Source organism: Ptiloglossa arizonensis, chromosome 6 (genome assembly GCF_051014685.1).
Source record: "Ptiloglossa arizonensis isolate GNS036 chromosome 6, iyPtiAriz1_principal, whole genome shotgun sequence".
Lineage (NCBI taxonomy): Eukaryota > Metazoa > Arthropoda > Insecta > Hymenoptera > Colletidae > Ptiloglossa > Ptiloglossa arizonensis.
The window spans coordinates 21,002,274-21,026,962 of NC_135053.1; the positions used below are offsets into that span (position 1 = coordinate 21,002,274).

The window sequence follows — 24,689 nt, forward strand, 5'->3', positions numbered from 1 at the left end:
AGAGGCGTCGATATGGAGCATTGGACGGCTGTTGTACCTTGGGTTTGAATAGAGTTAGGAACGGTAGTGAGAGTAGGTATGTAATTTTTGAGTTAGAGGCGCTGGGAGATCGATAGAGCGAAGATTTAGAGGCTTTAGAGTCGTTGATTTGGAGTTTTGGATGGTTATTTTATCTTGGGTTTGAGTAGAGTTAGGAATGGTAGACTAGTAGGGAGAGTAGGTATGTGAGCTTTGAGTTAGAGGCGCTGGGAGATCGATAGAGCGAAGATTTAGAGGCTTTAGAGGCGTCGATTTGGAGTTTTGGATGGTTGTTTTATCTTGGGTTTGTGTAGAGTTAGGAACGGTAGACTAGTAGCGAGAGCAGGTATGTAATCTTTGAGTTAGAGACACTGGAAGATCGATAGAGCGAAGATTTAGAGGCTTTAGAGTCGTCGATTTGGAGTTTTGGATGCCTACTATACTTGGGTTTGAATAATGTTAGGAATGGTGAACTATTACCATGAGTGAGTATGCGATTGTTGAGCTAGAGATGCTGGGAGATCGATAGAGCGAAGATTTAGAATCTTTAGAGTCATCAACATGGATTCTTGGACAGTTATTATCTGTTAAATTTGACCAGTGTTACTGTTAGTAAATTATTAAGGAGAACGAATCTGCGACCTTTGCGCTAGAAATTCTGAGGGATCGATAGAGCGAAGATTTAGAGTCTTTAGAGTCTTTAGAGTCGTCAACATGGATTTTTGGACATCTATTTTACCTAAAATTTGGATAGTCTTACAAACGGAACGTTATCCCAGAGAATAGATTAGCAACGTTTACGCTAGCGACAGCTACGTATCGTTAGAGCAGAGATTTAGAGTCTTTAGTAAGTTGATATGGATTTTTCAAGATATTATATTTATTTTCTCATATGCTTGGACAGTGTTACCAATAGAACCTTATTCGCTGGAATGAACTGTGCAATCTGTACGCTAGTGTCTCTTGTAAATCGATAGAGCAAAAATATAGACTCCTCCTGGTATAAATATATCGGATTCTTCGAATCGGTTAGATCGATGCGGAAATACCAGAAGCTGAGAAGATGCATCTTCAGAGGACTTCTTGGTCTTAGCCATCCGTGAACGTAGCCATCCTTTCATCGTGTCGTTGCACTCGACCTATTTCAGTTTCGGGTACTTCGCCGACCTAGCAACGATAAACAGGTTGCTTCGAGAAGCAATATCTGTCCTGGAGAGTGTAATCCCTGGATACAATAATGGTTACCCATTTTCAATAGAATACAAGGTGTTCGGAAGTCTCAGCGATCGAGTATTTCAAGAACGAACTTTTCACACTTTAGAACTCCACGATAATAATAACGGACACACAGACCTAGGTCGACATTAAATACAAAGAAACTAATATTATTCTCGTAATACAAAAATATACCAGATACTAAATAGTTAATCGAAAGAAATGATCAACGATAAACATTCAGGGAGATCAAAAGTCAATCTTACAATACCCTCCAGTAAAATTACACACGGTTCGAGTGGTTTTAGAGCAACTATCTGATTGAGCGCCTCTAAAAACTCTCGGCAACTCAATAGCACACCTGTTAAGTGTCCGGATCGTAAGTTCGTGAAACGTGTAACGGTATCATCGATATTAATTTCGAATACCGTCCCTAACCGAGGATCATCTCAATACCGAATACCATCGGACTACTTCGCGGTGCATTTACAGACACAAGCGCGGAATTATTGAAATACTCCGGCGCGTTCCACGTCTAAGGTCGAACGACAATCTCGTCGGATGCACCGTGATTCGATATAATTCCATTCCGACCGAAGACAGCAAATATTTGGCGGGGACCTCGGAAGGGGTTGGCAACGTACTCGAAGCGTAAATCAAATAAGCGATCTTATCGTCGGAACGTACACCGCCTGTTGGCAACGCTAAATGGCCTATGATAGGATCGCCGACGTATCGTTCTACGGTTGGTAAATAATAGACACAATAACCCTGGTAGTATCTTTCGTACGCCCTTCGTCGAACTACACGTCTATAGTTTCACAATCGTGTACCGAAGGGACTCCTACTCCGTATACACAAAGAACGAGTATCTTTAATCTTATCGAAATTCACGGGAAACGGATACACTACACCGGTGAAAATCAATTCGACTAAGAGCCAATTTCTGTCACACGAGCAAACAGAGGATCGTGGAGCAGCCACGGTTTCGATAGTTCGTTATCGAATGGTCTCTGGTGCCCAACTCGCAGTTGATCTTCTTTTTGATTAAGTGGTAAGACGAGAAGTTAAACGTGTCCAGAATTGCATTAGGCGATGGAAATGGGTCAAATTTGAGCTACGTAGATTCCAGACTTTCGTTTCAAAGGGGCCAAGACTTTCGAGTTATTGTAGGTTTAGGTGATCACAAGTATAGAGGCTCTAGCGTTCACCTACGAGATATATCTTACCAAGTGCTCGGGTCTTACTGTTACTTACTGTTAACTTCACACGGATGTTTGAACGAATATTTAGACTCTTAATTTGGATCTAATGATAGATAACACGCGGATGAAATCGAATTACCCGCCGAACGAAAGAAACCACGACCCAAATGATTGTTTTCCACGCGGTACCAGGCTAGGTAGAGCACGATCGTGGGATTTTGTAAACGATACACCGGGTAGAATTGTTTTACATCGTTCGAAAAATCCTGCGCTGTGTCTCCCCGCGCGATAGTCAACCTAACCCGTACCTAACACATTGATTTCCACGGTATCGGGCTAAGCGCGGGATTTTGCAAACAAAACACCGCGTACAATTGTTTTACATCGTTCATAACACCCTGTGCTGTGTCTCCCTTGCGGATAGTCCATTTAAACCGAACCTAACCTATCCACGGTATCGGTGCATACGGTACCAGGACTGAATTTTGCAAACGAAACGAAACTTTACAAGATCGTTTTACGTTTGGTGCAAAATTCTCTGTTGGGTGTCTCTTGGGGTTCACTTTGAGATTGGTTCTTGGGTATCGAGACTCTGACGTTCGTGACATAGGTTGATTCGAAGATCGAGGTTTAAAAATATCTACCCTCTGGTATCCATCACTACCAGGAGGGTTTGACTCGGAATAATTAGACGTCTCATTATATTCGGATCATCGAGGACGGTTATGGAAGACCCCAGACTCCAGTCCACGGTCTCCAGCTGTTGCAAGGATGTTTGCTCTTGGCTCGTCTTGTCGCGGCAGTTTTATAGAATTCCATCTAATCCAGACCTAATGCGTTTACTTCAACGGTGTTTGATTGGATGCACATGGAGCACAGGATTTTGTAAACGGAATACTGGCTACAACAGTTTCACACAGTCTTCAAAAGAGTATCCAACTTAAGTGTAAGTTCAGCTCGTGGGTACCGAGACTCTAGTGTTCATTATTCCACTGATTTCCTCGGTGATGACCAAAATGCACTATTCTACAAAGGGAACACTGTTGGGAACTATTTTACATTGTTTGCAAACTCTTGTGATACACATTAGTGCACTTTCAGTGTGAGTTATAGCGATAGAGCTCATAAGTATAGAGGCTCTAGCATTCGTAATACTCTCGATGCAAAGATTACACATTGATTTTCACTCTAACGAACTAGATCTAGAATTGAATTAGATTGAATAAGAATTGAACTCTAACAAACTAGATTTAGTACACTTTGAGTGTGAATTCCAACGATAGAGCTCACAAGTATAGAGGCTCTAGCATTCGTAATACTCTCGATACAAAGATTACACATTGATTTTCACTTTAACAAACTAGATCTAGAATTGAACTCTAACGAACTAGATTTAGTATACTTTGAGTGTGAATTCCAACGATAGAGCTCACAATTATAGAGGCTCTAGCATTAGTAATACTCTCGATGCAAAGATTACACATTGATTTTCACTTTAACAAACTAGATCTAGAATTGAACTAGATTGAATAAGAATTGAACTGTAACGAACTATATCTAGTACTCTTTGAGTGTGAGTTCTAGCGATAGAGCTTACAAGTATAGAGGCTCTAGCATTCGTAATACTCTCGATACAAAGTTTACACATTGATTTTCACTCTAACGAACTAGCTCTAGAATTTTCCAAATGACACGCAACTCTACAATAGTTTTATATTATTTATAAAATTTTACGTTGGGCAATAATCCACCTTGAACCAAATTCCACGCTATATGAAGATCTCAACACTCGTAACATTCTCGATCCAAAAATTAAGACTAAGTAAACCTACACACTGAGTAAACCTAAAATTTTGCAAAGGAAGTTTATATTTGTCTTACAATGTTCACAACATCCTATATTATGTAATAATTCATCTCGAACTAAGTTCCACACCATAGAGCTCACAAGTACCCAGATCTCAACACTCTCGATCCAAAGATCACCCATCGATTCTCACACTGAAAAACTAAACCTACAAGTTTGCAAAGAGAACATTATTCATACCTATTTTACAAGATTTGAAAAATCCTTCTCGATTCCCACACTGACCACCTAAACCTACAAATTTGCAAAGAGAACATTACTCACACCTATTTTACAAGATTTGAAAAATCCCTCTCGATTCCCACACTGGCCACCTAAACCTACAAATTTGCAAAGAGAACATTACTTACACCTATTTTACAAGATTTAAACAAACCCTCCCTATCTAAAACTCCATTCTCGATTCTCACACTGGACATCTGAACCTACAAGTTTGCAAACAGAACATTACTTACACCTATTTTACAAAATTTAAAAAATCCCTCTCGATCCAAAACTCCATTTTCAATTCCCACACTGACCACCTAAACCTACAACTTTGCAAAGAGAACGTTATTCGAGCTCGTTTCACAAGACCCAAGAAACCTCTCTCAATGTATCCCTTCGTAAAATCTTGCGTTTAGGTCGATCGAGAACTCCGCCGTCGATATCCCCGCAAACGAACCCGTAATTTTCCAATCGGTGCACCTACGCTCGACGTCAGTTTTACATACTCCGTGAAATCCCGCGGCGCGTCAGCTCGCGCTGAATGGGCGTCCGAGTCACGCAGCTGCGGGGAGAATCGGCGCGATTAAGATTCGCGGATCGTCCCTACGTCCTTAAACGAGCTCGGTTCCCGGAGCGCGTGCCGACACATCGGTCGTTGTACGGACACACTTAATAATACGTGTCGGCGATCGCGGACGAAGCGGAGGAGGAAACGTAGCCGGACACAACGCGAGCGAACGAGCGAGCGAACGAGCGAGTAAGTAAGCGAGCGAGCCACCACGTAAGCGGTCTGTGTTCGTACAACGAGCGACTCCGATACACAGGGGCCAGTTGTTTCTTATTGTTTACCCTATATGTCCCCGGAAGCAGGGCCAATCCGCCGGAAAGACGAGACCGTTAACCCGCACGATCCCGAGACCTCAACGCCGTGCATGCCAACTCTGCATTATTGGCTTTTTGTATGCTTATGTTAAGCGAGCGCCGCGCACGCCCGAGCATAATGCTCTCGGATCCTTGGCGCGAGCGCACGCACACACCTCGTCGATTTTCCGCGCCGCTATCGCTACGCACGGATCTACGCTCACGGGTCCCGTTCGGCCGCTTACCCGCGAAGAGGAAACGTATCGTTCGCCCCGACACTTCGCGGAAAAAAATCGTAACGTTTCTTTAGACTCGAGAACGTTCGCTCTGACGCCACGCAGAAAACATTGTAACGATTTTTTTTTGCAGAGTTTGCCCCTAAATTGAATTGTAGTGTTGTATATAGAGAGTTTTGAAAATCTATTTTAGAAAATTGTAACGTTTCTTTAGATTCGTGTATGTTCGCCCTGACGCCACGCAGAAAACATTCTAACGATTTTTTTTTTTGCAGAGTTTGCCCCTAAAATGAATTGTAGTGTTGTATATAGAGAGTTTTGAAAATCTATTTTAGAAAATTGTAACGTTTCTTTAGATTCGTGTATGTTCGCCCTGACGCCAGGCAGAAAATATTGTAATGATTTTTTTTAACAGAGTTTGCTCCAAAATCGCCATTTTCTCACGGATCGCGTGATTTTTGTGTTTGATTTTATTTGGAATTTTTTAATTACTTTTGTGATATATATAGAGTTTTAAAAACCTTTTTTAGAAAATTGTAACGTTTCTTGACGTCCTAACGCTCCACAGAAAATATTCTAACGATTTTTTAAACAAAGTTTGCTCCAAAAATGCAATTTTCGAATCGTGTGATTTTTGCCTTTGATTTCATTTGGTGTTTTTTGGTTCCTTTCGTGTTATATAGAGAGAGTTTAAAAAAAATTTTTTTTTAGAAAATTGTAACGTTTCTTGACGTCCTAACACCCCACAGAGAACATTATAAACGATTCTTTGGAGAGTTTCTCCAAAAACGCCCTTTTGTCTTTGATTTTATTTAGAATTTTCTGGTTCCTTTGGTGTGATATATAGAAAGTTTTAAAAATCTTTTTTACAAAATTGTAATGTTTCTTAACGTCCTAACACTCTACAGAGAACATTATAAATTATTCTTTGGAGAGTTTGCTCAAAAAACGCCATTTTCGCACGAATTATGTGATTTCTGTCTTTGATTTTATTTGGAATTTTCTAGTTCCTTTCGTGTTATATATAAAGAGTTTTAAAAACCTTTTTTAGAAAATTGTAACGTTTCTTTAGACGCGAGAGTGTTCGCCCTGACGTCATACAGAAAATATTCTAACGATTTTTTAAACAAAGTTTGCCCCAAAAACGCCATTTTCAGATCGTGTGATTTTTGTCTTTGATTTAATTTAAAATTTTCTGGTTCCTTTCGTGTTATACATAGAGAGTTCTAAAAACCTTTTTTAGAAAATTGTAACGTTCCTTTGAATACGCTGATGCCCCACAAAAAACATTGTAACAATTTTTTAAAGAGAGATCGTGTGATTTTCATTTCGTCTTTCGTTTCTTCTAGAATTTTCTAATCCTTTCCGTGTTATATAGACAGTTTTACGAACTCTTTTAGAAAATTGTAACGTTCCTTTTAACACGTGAGCGTTCGTGCTGACGCTCCATAAAAAACGTAACAATTCTTTAAAGCGAGATTGCCCCAAATACGCCATTTTCCCACAGATCACGTGATTTTCGTCTTTCGTTTCATTTAGAATTTTCTACAATCTTTTTCATCTTACGAACAGAGAGTTTTCGACCATTTCGATACTGAGTACTTTTAACGAGGGAGTCGCGTACAAGTATAATCTACCATTTGTAACACACTTCAGTCGATCGACGAAATTTTATAGTAAGTTGCTTCGATAGTTCGTTTCAATTTGTCGACGAAGTTACACGAGCAACTAGATTTTTTCAACGTTAACAAAATTTACCAGCTACTATTTTTCTTTATTTTTCTTACACCGTTGCTTTACAAAATTTAGGTAATGTATTAAGAGCATTGCAACCTTATAATTCTGTGGAAGATTTTGTCATTTTACTTTATCAGATATACTCAATTCATTTTGTTTACCAAGCTGTTAACGAACTAATAATAAACACATTTCTCGTACGAATTCGAAATGCAACATTCTATTCAATTTTATCCAAGTACACTCCATTATGTTCCACGATTCTGCCCCAGAAGAAGATTCTCTACCTATGAATATTAAACTCGTCGAAATTTATATACTTTGTATTTATTCTCGCGCACGACTATACATTTAGATTCAAGAGACACATATTTACAGTTGAACGATACGCGTCTAGACTAGCGAGAACATTCGCGAAGAAGTACACACGAGTGGATGTAACTTCGTTCGGTAATTGCGAGTGTCGTTTCCTCGATGGGAAAATCGTTAACTCTTAACAAATATAGACATTTCGAAGAGACGAGAACCGTTTCGTACCACGTTGAACGAGTACCATTTTGGAGCCAATAATGGAAAAAGAACACGTATCGACGAATTGTACGTTCGGTGAATATTTCTGCTCCAATCTCGACAAAGTGTCGAGCACTTATTAATAGAAATCAATTTTCAAAGAGATCGATTCGCGAACTAGGTGGTCGAGAAATTAGGGTACGAGAAATCGAGGAAAACTTCAGATTTATCCATCTGTGAATTCGAGATCTCCATTTTGAAATTTCTTCGAAGAGAATGATGCAAATGGACGAATTACGAGCTCTGGAAGTTCGATGGCTCGAGCCATCGGTGAATGAAAGCTCGACTGCGTAAATGAAACAATAATTCCTGGAACTTCGTGCGAGCGATAGAGAAAAAAATGGGGGAAAAAACTGGAAGTGAGTACGAGCGGTAGAAAAACCGAGCGTGCAAAAAACCGTCTAGCTCGAGCACGTAGTCAGGTTTTTTTCCCCAAGGAAACTGGAGAACCCATTGGCGTAGAGACAGATATTCCCTCGCTTCTTCGACAGTTTTTTTTTCCACTCCTTCGTTAGATTTAATCGTCGATGAAGGAACTGTTTTGCACGAAACGAAGAAGAAACTTTGATAAGATGACGTTCGTCTCTTCGTGTGTTCAATCGTTGAGAAACTTAACTGTAAATAATCACGAAGAAACGATGAATTTAACCTCTGGATTACGATATGCGAAATAAATAGAGAATTGAGTGTTTGATATTCTTAAATAGATCGAACTGTGGTTTGCAATTGATACACGTGACAAAATTGTAAATTTTATAAAATTATCAACGAATCGAGGTATAATGGAAGTCTAACACAGTCTTGTGGAAAATTAATTAAAGTTTCCAATTGATCGAAAGCCAACACTGTTAGAGCGACGATTCGTGGAACGAGAGTCTTAATTTCAATTGACAAGAGACACCTGTCAATATTTCCTCTCCCGAAAATCATCGACAGAGAAGCGAAATAATTAAACCTTGACCACTCAAGGTTCCCCTCAAGATTCTTATATCTACCGACCGTTACCCAACCACGATAAATCTTCGTGTTCTGTATCGGCTGAAATGAAATTCAACGTTACACACGTTGAACACGAATTACACGTAGAAAGTTTCGAGGTTGAACGAACCTCGAAAAGTGTCATTGATAAACACCGGTAACAGAACTAGTTTCGGCGATACCGTGTCCCCCCCCACTTTGTGTAAACGATTATTTACACGAGCGCGTTTGTAATCGATATCCCAGAAAGTTGCACGTAGTTAACAACCGATAGATGATCGCCGAACGGACGTGTCTTGTTATTGGCGGTTTTTACACGTAAAAAAAAAACAAAAAAGGAAAAAAGAGAAAAAATAAAAAAAAATAAAACGAGTACTACTAGTTTCCCCGGGGACGATCGTCGGAACTTCGTTACGCCCGTCGATAAGTTTCACCGTGTTTGTACCTGTAATTTACTTACATCCTGTATCGGGTGTAATATGAATACAACAAAGTTCTCGGACACGCCCCTGCGAGATACGCTCGGGAACAGGTTCCCCGTTTAAACGCGTTGATTTGTGGCCGCGTAAACGCACTCGGAATCGCTCTTTAAATCGCGACGGACTCACGGGTGCAAAAGAAAACCACTGAAACACTCCAAAGCGAGCAACACGACGCGCCCCGGTGTTCGAGTGGGAGAGTAAATTCCGTTTTACGGATAGAATGGGGGGGAACGTGCGCGTTCACCGTCGGACGACGTCTAATAAAGCGGTTCGCGTTACATTTCGCGCTTGAACAAGGATTCGACCGGTTTCGGACGGTTGTTCTCGCCGATTATTTCGAGGAACGAGGTTGCGTAACCACCGTCGCGCGATAGCACGACCGTTCAACGAATTATCGTTGCAACAAATGTTGCGAGCGCGTTATCGGGGGGAAGTTCGAGCATTGGCGCACGCAGCTCCCGGAAACGGGACTTTAAAGGCGAGAAGAGATCCTCCGAGGTGGGAAAATGGAGGTGAGAAGGAGCGATCGTGCGAGATGGGGAAGTGGAAGGTGAAAAGAGATCGTACGAGATGGGAAAATGGAAGGTGGAAAGGAGTGGTTGGAAATCTCGAGGAAAAGTTCAGCGAGAGGAGTGTGCGGAGACGACAACGAGCGAATCTCGAGGTGTAGGTTTTATTATTGCCGGAGATAATGTTACGATTGTTTATCGACGCGACAAATAGTCACGCGTGCAAACGATTCGCGAAAGAGTGGAAGAAAGTAACTTTTATCGAGGGTAGAGTTACGTGGGTTGGTTGTTGACACCATTGTTATTCAGATTTAACCAGGAGAAGAATTTTTATGTTAATGAAAATTTGGAAAGGAAGGTAAGAAAGGATCTTTTTTTGTTTAATAAGAATTGGAAAGAATGACGGTGGAGTGAATTATTCGAAGTCGAATATTTGATCTCCTACGCCAATGTGTCCCGATCGTATTGTTGGATAGTTTTACTCGAGTGGATAGTTTACGTTGATATCGAAGATAAGAACAATTGAACAAAAATTGGGAATATCTACGATGGAATAATTTATCTGAATATTTGGTCTCCTACGACAATGCATACGAAATGTAGAGCCTTATAGTTTTCCTCAAGTGGACACTATACGTTGATATTGAAGACAAGAATGAATAGTACATAGAAAATAAAATTTTGAGACGCGTTGAACAAAAATTGGGAATATCAACGATGGAATAAATTATTGGAATATTTCGTCTCCTACGACAATGCGTACGAAATTCGGAGCCTTATAGTTTTCCTCGAGTGGACACTATACGTTGATATCGAAGATAAGAACAATTGAACAAAAATTCGGAATAATTTATCTGAATATTTGGTCTCCTACGACAATGCATACAAAATGTAGAGCCTTATAGTTCTACTCGAGTGGACACTTTACGTTGATATCGAAGATGAGAACAATTGAACAAAAATTGGGAATAATTTGTCCGAATATTTAGTCTCCTACGACAATGCATACGGAATGTAGAGCCTTATAGTTTTACTCGAGTAGACAGTTTACGTTGATATTGAAGATAAGAATAATTTTTGTACGAATGAACAGTACATAGAAGATAAAATTTTGAGACACGTTGAACAAAAATTGGGAATATCAACGATGAAACAAATTATTGGAATATTTAATTTCCTACGACAATGCATACGAAATGCAGAGCCTTATAGTTCTACTCGAGTGGACACTATACGTTGATATCGAAGATAAGAACAATCGAACAAAAATTAGGAACATCAACATTGGAATAATTTATCCAAATATTTGGTCTCCTACGACAATGCGTACGAAATGCAAAGCCGGATAGTTTTACTCGATTGGACACTTTACATTGATACCGAATAAGACGATTTTCAAGTGAATGAAAATTTCGAGCGAACGGAAGATAAGAAACTTACGTTATCGAATAAAAATCGAAGTTTCATAGCGCGAAGTATCGTCGATGAAATTATTCGTCTTTCGAGTGGACGACACTTGGAAACCACCGTGCAACGATATCGAAATTGGGAATAATTTTTACACCGATTGGAAACTTCGAATCGACGAACGATAAGAAAGTTTCGTTGTCGAAAATAAAGAATTCAAATCGAAGCGAAACGTCACGGGGATGGAAGAAACGATTTGTTTCTCGTTTGTGTGTTCGGTCACGTTCTACGACAATGCGCGAGTAATGTAGAACCGGCTAATTTTACTCGAGTGGACACTTTGAAACCACTTTACGTCAGAGATGTGAAATATTGGCTTTGTTGCTATAGCGATAAGACACTTTGCGCCGTTGGAAATTATTCCGAGTTTTCCGCTGACGAGTTACACTCACGAGGCCGTTCGAAACTACCACGGTTGAACGAAACTGGAAAAGGAAAACGCGAATGAGAATAAATTACGCGTAATTTAGACGCACAACGTTGAACGAGGAACGTCCGCAAGGAATCGTCCTGGAGTTAAACGTTCGAATTAAGTAGGAATTAATTAATTAGTTCGGCCGTTCCATACCGCACACCGCTCGGTTTGTACCGCGCGATAAATTTTCCGCGAAATTAGGATAAATGGATAATTAATTGCGCGGCGCACGCGAACGGTTATTAGCGGAACGAAGATCGCGCGAATCAATTGCGTGGGAAACTCGATGCGTATACGGATTCTAAGTAGTGCCGGAGTTATCGTCCGGTATTAACATAATCGAACCGTCCTTGCTGTACAATTTGTTGTACAACGAGTCTGTTCACGAGTTGAAAGAGTTGAGAAAAATTTTCAACAGAAAATCACCACCCAAAGAAACTTAAACTTGACGAGAAAGTAGACCAGAAACGAATTTACGAGCATTCAACGAGATCGTTTTTCGTTCGCGATAAATGTCAATGGTGAAACGAAAGCTTCGAAATTCGTGTTAGGTATTTTCGATCGTGAAATATGTTTTTCTCTCCGACTCGAGCCGTTTGTTTCCTCCCGAATCTAATCTAATCTTGGAGATTTTTAACAGCGATTACTCGCTACGAAGTATTTTCGGTATACGATTCGTCGAGATGGCTCGATTCGTGGCGACGTAATTTAAATTTGAAAACAGTGAGCGCGGATACGCCGTTTCACCGTCACAAGGGCAACAATTATCGAAAGGAAAATTTATGCCGGCGGTGTTTACTCGCTCGAAAACTGGTTACAATGTCCAAGATAGGAAAAATAATAATTCTGTTGCCACCTGTCAATGTTGTTCAACGTCCGGTATACGAGATACGGTGACTCGAGAATCGAAACGCGAACGATGGAACAAATCGGGTATATTCGCACGAAATTCTTGTCCTTGGCTTCGGGGAAGAACAGATACGAGACGATCGTAATTAATGGAAAAATAATGCGCGCGATACGAGGCGCCTCGTTCGAAACAGGAAGACCGACGAATTACGTTTACGTACGGATATAAGAACGTGTAATCGTAACGTCGTATGCGCGACGTTTCGAATAATGTTTCGATAAAACAATGGCTCCTTCGGGCGCGAGAACGAAACGTCGTGGATTTTGCACCGAAATGCGTTTTATCGCGGCCGATAACAAAATATACGCTTCGCGAGAGGAAAAGAAACGCGGAGAATGTACCGAGTACTTTTGTTAGAAATTTCTTCTTGCGTATGGAAGAATTACACTTGGATTCTGATTAATGAAAATTAATTCTTGCTACTCGAATCGCGATTCTATTCATAACGCAACAAACATATTCGTAACAGTGTTACACAATACCGTTTGCAACACTGCTAATACATTCGAGGAAAAGTAATTCCTCGTGAAACACTAGTAACGTATAAACGTTGCACCGAAACGCATTCTATTGTAAGTGTACTTGAAAATGTATCGACTATTTTTGCTACAAATTTTTTTTTCCAAATACAAACCTCGACGATCGAAACTAACGACAGAGAATACAATACTGTTCACAAAACAGCTAATACATTCGAGAAAAACATAATTTCTCGTAAAACACCTGTGACGCCTATACGTTGCACCGAAATGCATTCTATCGTGAGTGCATTTCTAAAATATGTCGATTACTTTCGTTAAAAATTTTTTTTCTCTAAATACAAACCTCAACGATCAAAACTAACGACAGAGAATACAATACTGTTCACAAAACAGCTAATACACTCGAGAAAAACATAATTTCTCGTAAAACACCAGTGTCATCTATACGTTGCACCGAAATGCATTCTATCGTGAGTGCATTTCTAAAATATGTCGACTACTTTCGCTACAAGATTTTTTCCTCCAAATACAAACCTCGACGATCGAAACTAACAAAAGAGAACACGTATTACCCAATCTATCAAAATAAAAAAAAAAAATCTACAATTAAAAAGTTTCGACACTATTCGCAACTTTTTAAATACATTCGAGGAATAGTTTCTCGAGCTCCGCGTTTGATCGCGATAAGAAAACTGCACGTCGAAGAGAAAAGGAATAATCGTCACAGGAACGCTAGGAGTTGTGTCGAGCGATCGATACCGGCGGATCTCGAGGTCCGCAGGTGCATCCTCGATCTTCCGGTAATTGTTGGCCGCGGTTCCGGTTTGGACCGGCGGTAGGTCTACCGTAAAGGAAGACCCGGTGCGCGAAGCGACCAGACCGAATGGATGCTAAGCAAGCTGTACTACCCGATCGCTTCCTTGCATACGAAGCAGTTCCCGCCGGAAGTGCGTCACGCGGCACCGTAGATTCCACGAGGTGACCGACGTCGTCGACGCGTCGCGGCATCGACCACCAGGTCGACGAGGATACGTGACCGCTGGCCCCGTGCTACACGGACCAGATAACGAATCGTTCGAAAAAACTCGATCGGGCCCACCGATACCGATACAACTACGCGTTATTTTTTTGAACGAATACAAGTGGTATCGTCAACTGTGCCTCGGTAATATCCTTGTCTTTATTGTCTATGTATTATGTATGAATATGTGTGATGTGGTGTGATGTGATGTGGCGTGGTTTAGTGTAGTGTAGTGTGGTATCGTGCGGAGTGGTGTGGTGTGATATGATGTGATGTGATGTAGCGTAGTTTAGTGTAGTGTAGTATGATACGGTGTGGAGTGATGTGATGTGATGTGGAGTGGTGTGGTATGATGTGATGTGATGTGGCGTGTTTTAGTGTAGTGTAGTGTGATACGGTGTGGAGTGATGTGATGTGATGTGGAGTGTTGTGGTATGATGTGATGTGATGTGGCATGTTTTAGTGCAGTGTAGTGTAGTATGATGTAGAGTGTTGCGGTATGGAGTGGTGTGCTGTGATGGAGTTTGTGTGAACCTACAGTGTGAGTCATTACTGTTTAATCTGTAAGAACACTCAAAACAGACACGTGTACATACTAAGTACATTAAAACCATTAATAATTTAATTATTCTAAACCCTCTTTAAAACTTACTGGAGTGCATCGATGTCGAGTAGTGGATATTCGGAAAGAAACATAGCAAAATGAATTTTTCCCTCGCACGAAATTGTCGAGAAAATCCGAGATGGAGGAAATTCAAGTACAGTGAAGAGAATCTCCTAAACTTGCATTCGTTACCGAGAAATGTTGAATCAATCAGACGAGAGTAGCGAGAACTAGCAAAGAAAACGCGAAACAAACATTTTCCTCTAGAAAACTTCCGAGAGATCCAATCTGTCGAAGAGTCGAAGAAACTTCGCGTACGAGGAAAGAAATTTTTCGAATCTTCCGTATGCATTCGAAGAAATTCAATTTGTCGAGAATTCGATGAAATTGAACCGTGTAAAAACAGTTCCTGAGTGTCTTTAACGACAGATCGTCCACGACATCCACGAAACGAAACACTTCCCCGTTTCGAGCCGTATCCTCGGCGTTTCGAATTGTTTACAGTCCACGATCTCGTTAACAAGTCGTAAAAGCGCGTTTACAAATCGCTACGAGCGAGAGTTCGGTTCCTAGACGAGACATGCGCGCGCGAGCGTTGTCGATAACCGAGACGAGACGAGACACGAAGAGGGCGAGAAAAATTCTCTCTCTCGAGAGAGAGAGAAATAAAAAATGAAAGAAAGATCGTCGGTAGAGGGGGGAGGAAAATTGAAAACTAGTCGACGCGGGGGGAAGTGACGAAAAAAAACGTCCCGGAAACGCAGATAGGACGCGTGACTAATTATCTCGCCGAGTGCTCGTCTCGTCGAAGCGGGTAACCACCACCTTCTTCCGCCGTCCCGCGCTCCGAATTCGTAATCTCGGTCGCGGCCGATATACGTACGATTTCGATTTATCAAAACGGGCGAGACCTTTCACCGGTCGCATCGTGACACGCGTTGACCGATTCGAGCGCGTAGCGCGAGAATAAAATCGCCCAAGGCGACAGTCCCGGGTCAACGGAGCGCTAATTTATTGGAATGTTTATGTGTTTCTCTCGCGCGTTATCGGTTGGTGCGCGCGGGCACATCGACCACGACCGATCGGGAACAGAGAGCGAGATGGCACGTAGAACGAGTAAAAGGGGACCACCGTTCGTTCCGTTGTTGCTCCGTGATGCTACGCGGCTCTTTCGTACGAGAAAACGTGGCGGTTCGGCGCGTGTGGTGGAGACCACGACGACAACGACGAGATAATTACAAAATCAAACGAGAAAAACTTTCCGCCCGATATCGCATCGCGACGACCAATTGAAACCGTTCGATCGGAGACGCTCCTGGATCTCTCGCAGCTCGCGAAGGTACCTTTGCTAATTTCATACGCGACCGGGAAATTATGGTGTTTCGATGTTTGTTGTCTCGTGATACCTGTTTGAGGGTGTATCTTTCTGTTTGATAGCTTGTGTCAACTTTGCGTTGACTTTGCGATTTTATACTGTAATTATGTTCTTTTTGGTACACTAGGTCCAAATGAACGACGATTCTATGGAAATTATGGTGTTTGAATGTTTGTAGCGCGATGATACCTGTTTGTGGGTGTATCTTCCTGTTTGACAACTTGTGTCGACTTTACACACTCTTTGCGATACTATACTATAATTATGTTCTTCTTTTTGACATACTAGATCCAAATGAACGACTAATCTATAGAAACTATGGTGTTTGAATGTTTGTAGCGCGATGATACCTGTTTGTGGGTGTATCTTTCTGTTTGACAACTTGTGTCGACTTTGCGTATCCTTTGCAATCATTATATTATAATTGTGTGTTTTGTTTTTGACATATTAGGTCCAAATGAACGACGAAGCTATGGAAACTATGGTATTTGAATGTTTGTAGCGTGATGATACCTGTTTGTGGGTGTATCTTTCTGTTTGACAACTTGTGTCGACTTTACACATTCTTTGAGATACTATATTGTAATTATATTTTTCTTTTTGACATACTAGGTTCAAATGAATGACGAATCTATAGAAACTATGGTGTTTGAATGTTTGTAGCGTGATGATACCTGTTTAAGGGTGTATCTTTCTGTTTGACAACTTGTGTCGACTTTACGTACGCTTTGCGATACTATACTGTAATTATGTTTTTATTTTTGGTGCATTAAGTTGAAATTAACGACTAATCTACGGAAATTATGGTGTTTGAATGTTTGTAGCGTGATGATACCTGTTTGTAGATGTATCTTTCTTTTTAACAACCTGAGTCGACTTTGAATACTCTTTGCAATTATTATATTATAATTGTGTGTTTTTCTTTTTGGTACACTAGGTCCAAATAGGACAAAGCTATGGAAACTATGGTGTTTGAATGTTTGTAGCGAAATGATACCTGTTTGAGAGTGTATCTTTCTTTTTGACAACCTGATTCGACTATGAATACTCTTTGCAATTATTATATTACAATTGTGTATTTTGTTTTTGATACACTAGGTCCAAATGAACGACGAATCTACGGAAACTATGGTGTTTGAATGTTTGTAGCGAAATGATACCTGTTTGAGGGTGTATCTTTCTTTTTGACGACCTGAGTCGACTTTGAATACTCTTTGCAATTATTATATTATAATTGTGTAGTTTGTTTTTGACACACTAGGTCCAATTGAACGACGAATCTACAGAAATTATGATGTTTGAATGTTTGTAGCGCGATGATACCTGTTCGCGGGTGTATCTTTCTTTTTGACAACTTGTGTCGACTTTGCATACTCGTTACGATACTGTACTGTAATTACGTTTGTCCGTTTGGTGCACTAAGTTGAAACGAACGACTAATCTACGGAAATTATGGTTTTGGATACTTGTAACGAGCTGGATATCACATTGCAATTGTGTAAATATTTCCTCTTTGACGTCCTAGGTCGAAACGAACGACTAATCTACGGAAATTGCAGTTTCGGTTATTTCTAACGAGGTGATGTATCGCAATCGTTTGTATATTTTCTTCAACGTACCATTTAGATCGAAACTAACGACGAATCTACGGAAATTATGGTTTCGGATATTTGTAACCAGGTAACACATTGCAATCGTTTGTATATTTTCTTTTACGTACTATTTAAATCGAAATGCATATCGATTCTACGGAAATTGTGGTTTGGAATATTTTTCAACGAGACGATACCATATTACAATTGTGTATTTTTTTTTCTTTCTACTGTCCTCTAAATAAATTTCTCCCCCTAACGATTCCGATAATATCTTCTCGGCGCACTCGAATTGGTAAAAAGTGCAATCACCTCGTAATAAATAGACTGTACAGTACGTTGCAACGGACTTGTCGCTCTTTTATATTCTGAAAGCTTTTAATCTTTTAAACTCATCGAGTAAATATACGTGTTCACCCTCCGTGCGTTGATAGAAGTCTCGAGTATTCAACGTCAGAATGCGCAACGCCAAGCCACGCTCGACAGGAAGCGCAGAGTACCCGATTAACCAACTTTCTTACAATGTATTAAATATGTAACGAAACACGTGTAATCGCTTGCCCGCGGATCGCGATAGAAGGGCTCGAAACAAGACACTTGGCTCTGTGGTCGATTCGAGCACTGTGTTTCGGATTTTTCCGCTTGGAAGCGATTAACACTTTCAACGGAAAAACAGGACGATTTTTCCATAACACAGCTCCTCCTCGAGACAATGTACAAACTATTTAACAAGACACGTGTAATCGTTTACGAGTTTATCGCGATTGAAAGGATTGATACTTCGTTCTGTGATTCGAGTAACGTGTTTCAGAAATTTCCGTTCGAAAGATATTAATATTCTCGACTGGAAAACAGTACTAATTTTTCCATAAACGAATCATCGAAGTATAGTCGATAGATCGAATACACGACAAAATTAATTTTCATTCGAAAGAATTGAGTATCTTTAATAGAAAAATCGGTGATTGTTTCACAGTGGAAGTTTCTTGGATATCTTCCTTGTTTCAACGATTGTAAAAATGATGAAATAAAGTATTTATGAAAACTCACCCATTGAAGGGATAGCTGGCGAAAGCAGCGTCGTAAGGATGGTACACGGATGGATAAGGCCACGCAGCGGCGGCTCCAGCCCCGAGATTTTCCTTCAGATCGAGGCCAGCAGCCTGCAACCGAGATTATGCTCGCTAATTATACCCGTCAATTATACTTGTTAATAACGCGACAGCGCCTCACGCGACAACTTAGCGCCGTTAACTTGCTCGAGTAAACCCAAGAATTCCTCCATGCGCTCTTTGGTCGAGGTTTAACAACCGTGAGCGCTCGTTCGATCTCGAAACTATACTTTTCGTCTACAAAACGGACAAGCAAGAATACCAAAATGTTATTTTCAAAAGAACTTTAACTGATAATATTTTGGTATTTTTTTCTTCTTTTTAGAACTCTGATGAAATACTACAATATCGTTTGCTGGAGAATCTTAATAAATGGTTTATTAGTATTTTTTTTCTTCTAGTACAAACCTTAATTAATTTCTCCTGAAACAATACTTTCAGTGCAATTTTTAAACTTAGGAAAAAAAATACCAAAATGTCTTTTCCAAAAGAACTTTAACCGATAATATTTTGGTATTTTTTTCTTCTTCTCAGAACTCTGATGAAATACTAAAATATCGTTTGCTGAAGAAACTTAATAAATGGTTTATTAGTATCTTTTTTCTTCTAGTACAAACCTTGAGAAATTTCTCGTGAAACAATACTTTCAGGGCAATCTTTAAACTTGGAAAAAGAAAATACTAAAATGTCATTTCCAAAAGAACTTTAACTGATAATATTTTGGTATTTTTTTCTTCTTTTTAGAACTTTGATTAAATACTAAAATATCGTTTGCTGAAGAAACTTAATAAATGGTTTATTAGTATTTTTTTCTTCTAGTACAAACTTTGAGAAATTTCTCGTGAAGCAATACTTTCAGTGCAATGTTTAAACTTGGAAAAAGAAAATACCAAAATGTCATTTCAAATACCAAAATTCAAAAGAACTTTAACCGATAATATTTTGGTATTTTTTTCTTCTTTTTAGAACTCTGATGAGATACTAAAATATCGTTTGCTGAAGAAACCTGATAAATGGTCTATTAGTATTTTTTTTTCCTTCAGGTACAAATCCTGAAAAATTTTGCATGACACAATATTTTCGATGTGTTCTCTAAACTTAGGGAAAAAATACCAAAAAATAATTTCTCACTGTTATTTTCAAAATTATTATTTGGTATTTTTTCTACATTCCAGAACTCCGACAAAATACTAAAATATAATTTGCAAAAGAAACCTTAACAAATGGTGTCTTGGTATTTTTTTCTTTCAGTTCAAACCTTGATAAATTCCTCGTGAAACAATACTTTCGATGTGATCTCTAAACCTAAGAAGAAAATACCAAAAAATAATTTTGAAAATAACCGTGAGAAATTATTTTTTGGTATTTTTTCATCATTTCAGAACTACGACAAAATACTAAAATATATTTTTCAAAAGAACCTTAACAAATGGTCTCTTGGTATTTTTTTGTTCCAGTTCAAACCTTGATAAATTCCTCGTGAAACAATACTTTCAATATGATCTCTAAACTTGGGAAAAAAAATACCAAAGAATCTTAACAAATAATATTTTGGTACTTTTTTCTCCCTTCCAGAACTCCGACAAAATACTAAAATATAATTTGCAGAAAAACCTTTACGATTAGTCTTTTAGTTTTTTTTTTCTTCCAGTTCAAACCTTGATAAATTCCTCGTGAAACAATACTTTCAATATAATCTCTAAACTAGGGAAAAAAATACCAGAAAGTAATTTCTAAAAGAAGCTTCGCAAATAATACTTTGGTACTTTTTTCTCCCATCCAGAACACCGACAAAATACCAAAATATAATTTGTAGAAAAACCTTTACGATTAGTCTTTTAGTACTTTTTTTCTTCCAGTTCAAATCTTGATAAATTTCTCACGAAATAATACTTTCAGTGTAATCTCTAAACTTGGGAAAAAAATACCAGAAAGTAATTTCCAAAAGAACCTCCCCAAATAATACTTTGGTACTTTTTTCTCCCTTCCAGAACTCCGACAAAATACCAAAATATAATTTGTAGAAAAACCTTTACGATTAGTCCTTTAGTATTTTTTTTATTCCAGTTCAAACCTTGATAAATTCCTCGTAAAACAATACTTTCAATGTGATCTCTAAACTAGGGAAAAAAATACCAGAAAGTAATTTCTAAAAGAACCTTCCCAAATAATACTTTGGTATTTTTTTCTCCCTTCCAAAACCCCAACAAAATACCAAAATATAATTTGCAAGAAAACCTTAACAAATAGTCTCTTACTATTTTTTGTCTTCCATTACAAACCTTGATAAATTCTCGCGAAACAATCTCAACCCCCCCAAAAAAAAAACAAAATACCAAAAACTAATTCCCAAAAGAACCTCAACAAATGATATCCCGGTATATTTCCCTCCTTTGCCACCAACCCTGTAAAATTCCGCGGGAAAACGATCGTTCTCCATCGATCTCCGTCGAAATTAATATCGCGGTCACGGGCTGGTGGTGTGTCGTTAAAAATTATCAATTAACGTTCGTCGCACGAACGTAAACACGATCGACAATCTCCACGGTGCGGTTAACGGTTCGATCCACGGAAAAATCCATTTTTTCGACACCGCGCTCGATTAATCGTACAATCGTATCGCTCGAGCACGGATCTTTAATTCATCGACGATAATGAGAAAAATAGCTGGCGGAGCGGCGATAATGATAATTGGAATCGATGCGCTCGACCAACGATGGCTGGTGGGGGAGGGGGTGGGGTGAAGGGGAGGGGAGACTCTTGTTTGTTTCTCTAACCCGTAACCCCGACGCCACGGAGTCCGTGCCGCGTTTAAACTTCCATCAACCGGTAGAATAATAGAACCATAGAATCGGCCCATTCCCATCCCCCTCTCGTCATCCACCACGTTCCCTCTCGTCGCTTCTATATGCATTAGTCTTGCATTAACGGCATTAATTATACATCGTGTTCGAATCGCGCAGTCATCGTTGGCCGACTGTAATTAGCAGCCGAAAATAGTGGACGTTGCGAGCGTTCGAGGGGGCAAGGGGAGAGGGGTGAAAATGCACGGATTTACCTCGATAACCGGAAGAGAGTAATGCGCGGAATAAAATTCTCCGTGGAAAATTTGTAAAGCGCTCACGGACATTCGGGGGTGAAAATTATTTGACGTTCGCGCTGCGTTTTCCACTGTGATTAAAAAAAGAGAGGAAAAAAGGAACAGAGAGAAAGAAGAGAGAAAAAAGACGATTGCAAACGGTGAAATTGTTACGAGTGGGAATTTTTTATGTCTTATAGCGTGTATGAATTATAGGTAATTTGAGGAATCGAATGGGGAAATTGTTGTCGAGCGATTTTTTTATGAATTAGTTTACCACATTTTAAAAGAGTCTAGGAAATTAGATCTAATTGGGTAAAATTGAGAATAAATTATCAAAAGATAAAGAAATTTTATTTTTTTTTATTTTAGTAGAGTTTTTGAAAAATTAGATTGATGGAAATTTGGTGAAAAATTCGCTTTGTATTGTATCGAGAGATAATTACCCCTTCTACGAGTGGAAAGATGAGTACCGTTCACGAAAAGTTCAATTTTTGTTAATTCTGCATTTTACGAAGCTACCAGTTCGTTTTTCGTTATTCAGAAATGAACTCTTCTCGTCTAGCAGCACTGGCGGTGTCGAATAGAACCGAATCTGATTACAGCGTTTCTGTAATCTGATCTTACTCTTCCTCCGTGGGCAAACACCAGGCACGAAAAAGCTTGTCCGTATTACCACAAATGTTGTAGGCGCGCTTCAACTTCCGATTCGGTGGAACGCGGTTGTCTCGGTTGCGCGAGCCGATTGGCGATGAGCCCCGGCGCCATTTGCGGTAGTGTGGAACAAGTTTTTTTCGAGACCGGTGTGTACACGCGAGGCGAGGCCTCGGCCCGAGATGGAGGGGGGAAAAGAGCGAGGAAAAGAAGAAAAAAAAAAGAAAAATCGATTCCTGGAACAAAGTCGCTGCCTACCCTGAATAACTGAATAGGATCGGACTCGATTTGCGTTCAATTATCCGGGTGACGCTGCGAGAGCTTCTCGCTCGGTTCGAAGAGGTTGTGTACAGGTACAGGAACGCTTGGAAGGGTCGTTGAGAGAAACGAAGCGTTCGATTTTGGTCGGTTGTTTTCGTTACTTTTGTTAAGTTTAGCTGGTAACACTTTAACAACCATTTTTGTTAAGCTTGGTTAGCTGTTAACACGTTAACAATCACTTTCGTTAATTTGAGTTAGCTGTTAACACGTTAAGGACCACCTTCGTTAATTTCAGTTAGACGTTGACGACCATTTCCGTTAATTTTAGTTAGTCCTTAACACGTTAACGACCATTTGCATTAATTTCAGTAGCCGTTAACACATTAACGATCACTTTTTTTAAATTTAGTTAGTTGTAAACACGTTGACGACCATTTCTGTTAATTTTAGTTAATACTTAACACGTTAACGACCATTTGCGTTAATTTCAGTAGCCGTTAACACGTTAACGATCACTTTTTTTAAATTTAGTTAGTTGTAAACACGTTGACGACCATTTCTTTTAATTTTAGTTAATACTTAACACGTTAACGACCATTTGCATTAATTTCAGTAGCTGTTAACACGTTAACGATCACTTTTTTTAAATTTAGTTAGTTGTAAACACGTTGACGACCATTTCTGTTAATTTTAGTTAATACATAACACTTTAACGACCATTTGCATTAATTTCAGTAGCTGTTAATACGTTAACGGTCACTTTTTTAAATTTTAGTTAGTGTGAACACGTCAACGTCCACTTTCGTTAATTCCAGTTACTTGTTAACACGTTAACGATCACTTGTGTTCATTTTAGTTACTAATTAAACTTTGACAATCATTTTCGTTAATTTCAATTACTAGTTAATACTTTGACAACCATTTTCGTTAATTTCAGTTATTTATAAACACGTCAACGTCCACTTTTGTTAATTTCAGTTACCTATTAACACGTTAACGACCACTTTCGTTAATTTCAGTTACCTATTATCAAGTTAACGACCACTTTCGTTAATTTCAGTTACAAGTTAATAGTTTGACAACCATTTCCATTAATTTCAATTATTTTTGAACACGTCAACGTCCACTTTCGTTAATTTAAGTTACCATTTAACACGTCAACGACCACATTCGTTAATTCCACTCAGTTCTAAACACACCAACGACCATTCTCAACTAAATTCCCGTAAAACGTTCCACACCTCCCTCGGTTACTCGACTCGAAATTCAAACATCTAGAACGCATCGAGCCACGCGACAAATTTCAAATTTCAAATTCCTCAACCTCTCCACCTACCGCAAAAATAATAAAACAATTCTCAAAAAATATTCCACGCCTTCGACCTCTCCTCGAACTTCAAAATTCAACCACCGTGAATGTACACCGAGGCTCTACATCGTTTCTTCGAATTTTTTCCCCGCTTTGCAGAAAAATCCAACGAATGACAGAGAGGGGGGGGGGGAGGGGAGAGTAATCTATCGATTATCATGACACGTTTGGTCGTCGATAAGAGTACCTTTCGTCCGCGTTGCCCCGAGCATATATCGAGGTTGCCGCGAGTCTCGCCCCGCATTGGTGTCTCACGGCGAATCTCGCCGCTGCTGCCTCCTTTCCGCGTACGCGCGATGCATTATACAATAATCGAGATGTTATCGCGGCATGAAGGTTCTGGACAGTGATGTTAATATACGCGCGAGAGGGCCCCGGCGTGGAGTTAGGGGGGGAGTGGGGACCCCGGGCACGAAGATCGCGTGTATTCGTCCAGGACGCGGGAGAGGTTATCGGACCACAC

General features: G+C 39.7%; 1 protein-coding gene across 1 annotated transcript in view; it reads right to left on the reverse strand.

Moving 5' to 3' along the window:
• Mirr (iroquois-class homeodomain protein mirror) overlaps positions 1–24,689 on the reverse strand; it is a 90,864-nt gene that overhangs the window by 15,272 nt on the left and 50,903 nt on the right. The window contains exon 3 of the mRNA XM_076314108.1: positions 18,802–18,914. Coding sequence (XP_076170223.1) covers positions 18,802–18,914 — 113 coding nt within the window. The remainder of the gene's footprint in view (positions 1–18,801; positions 18,915–24,689) is intronic.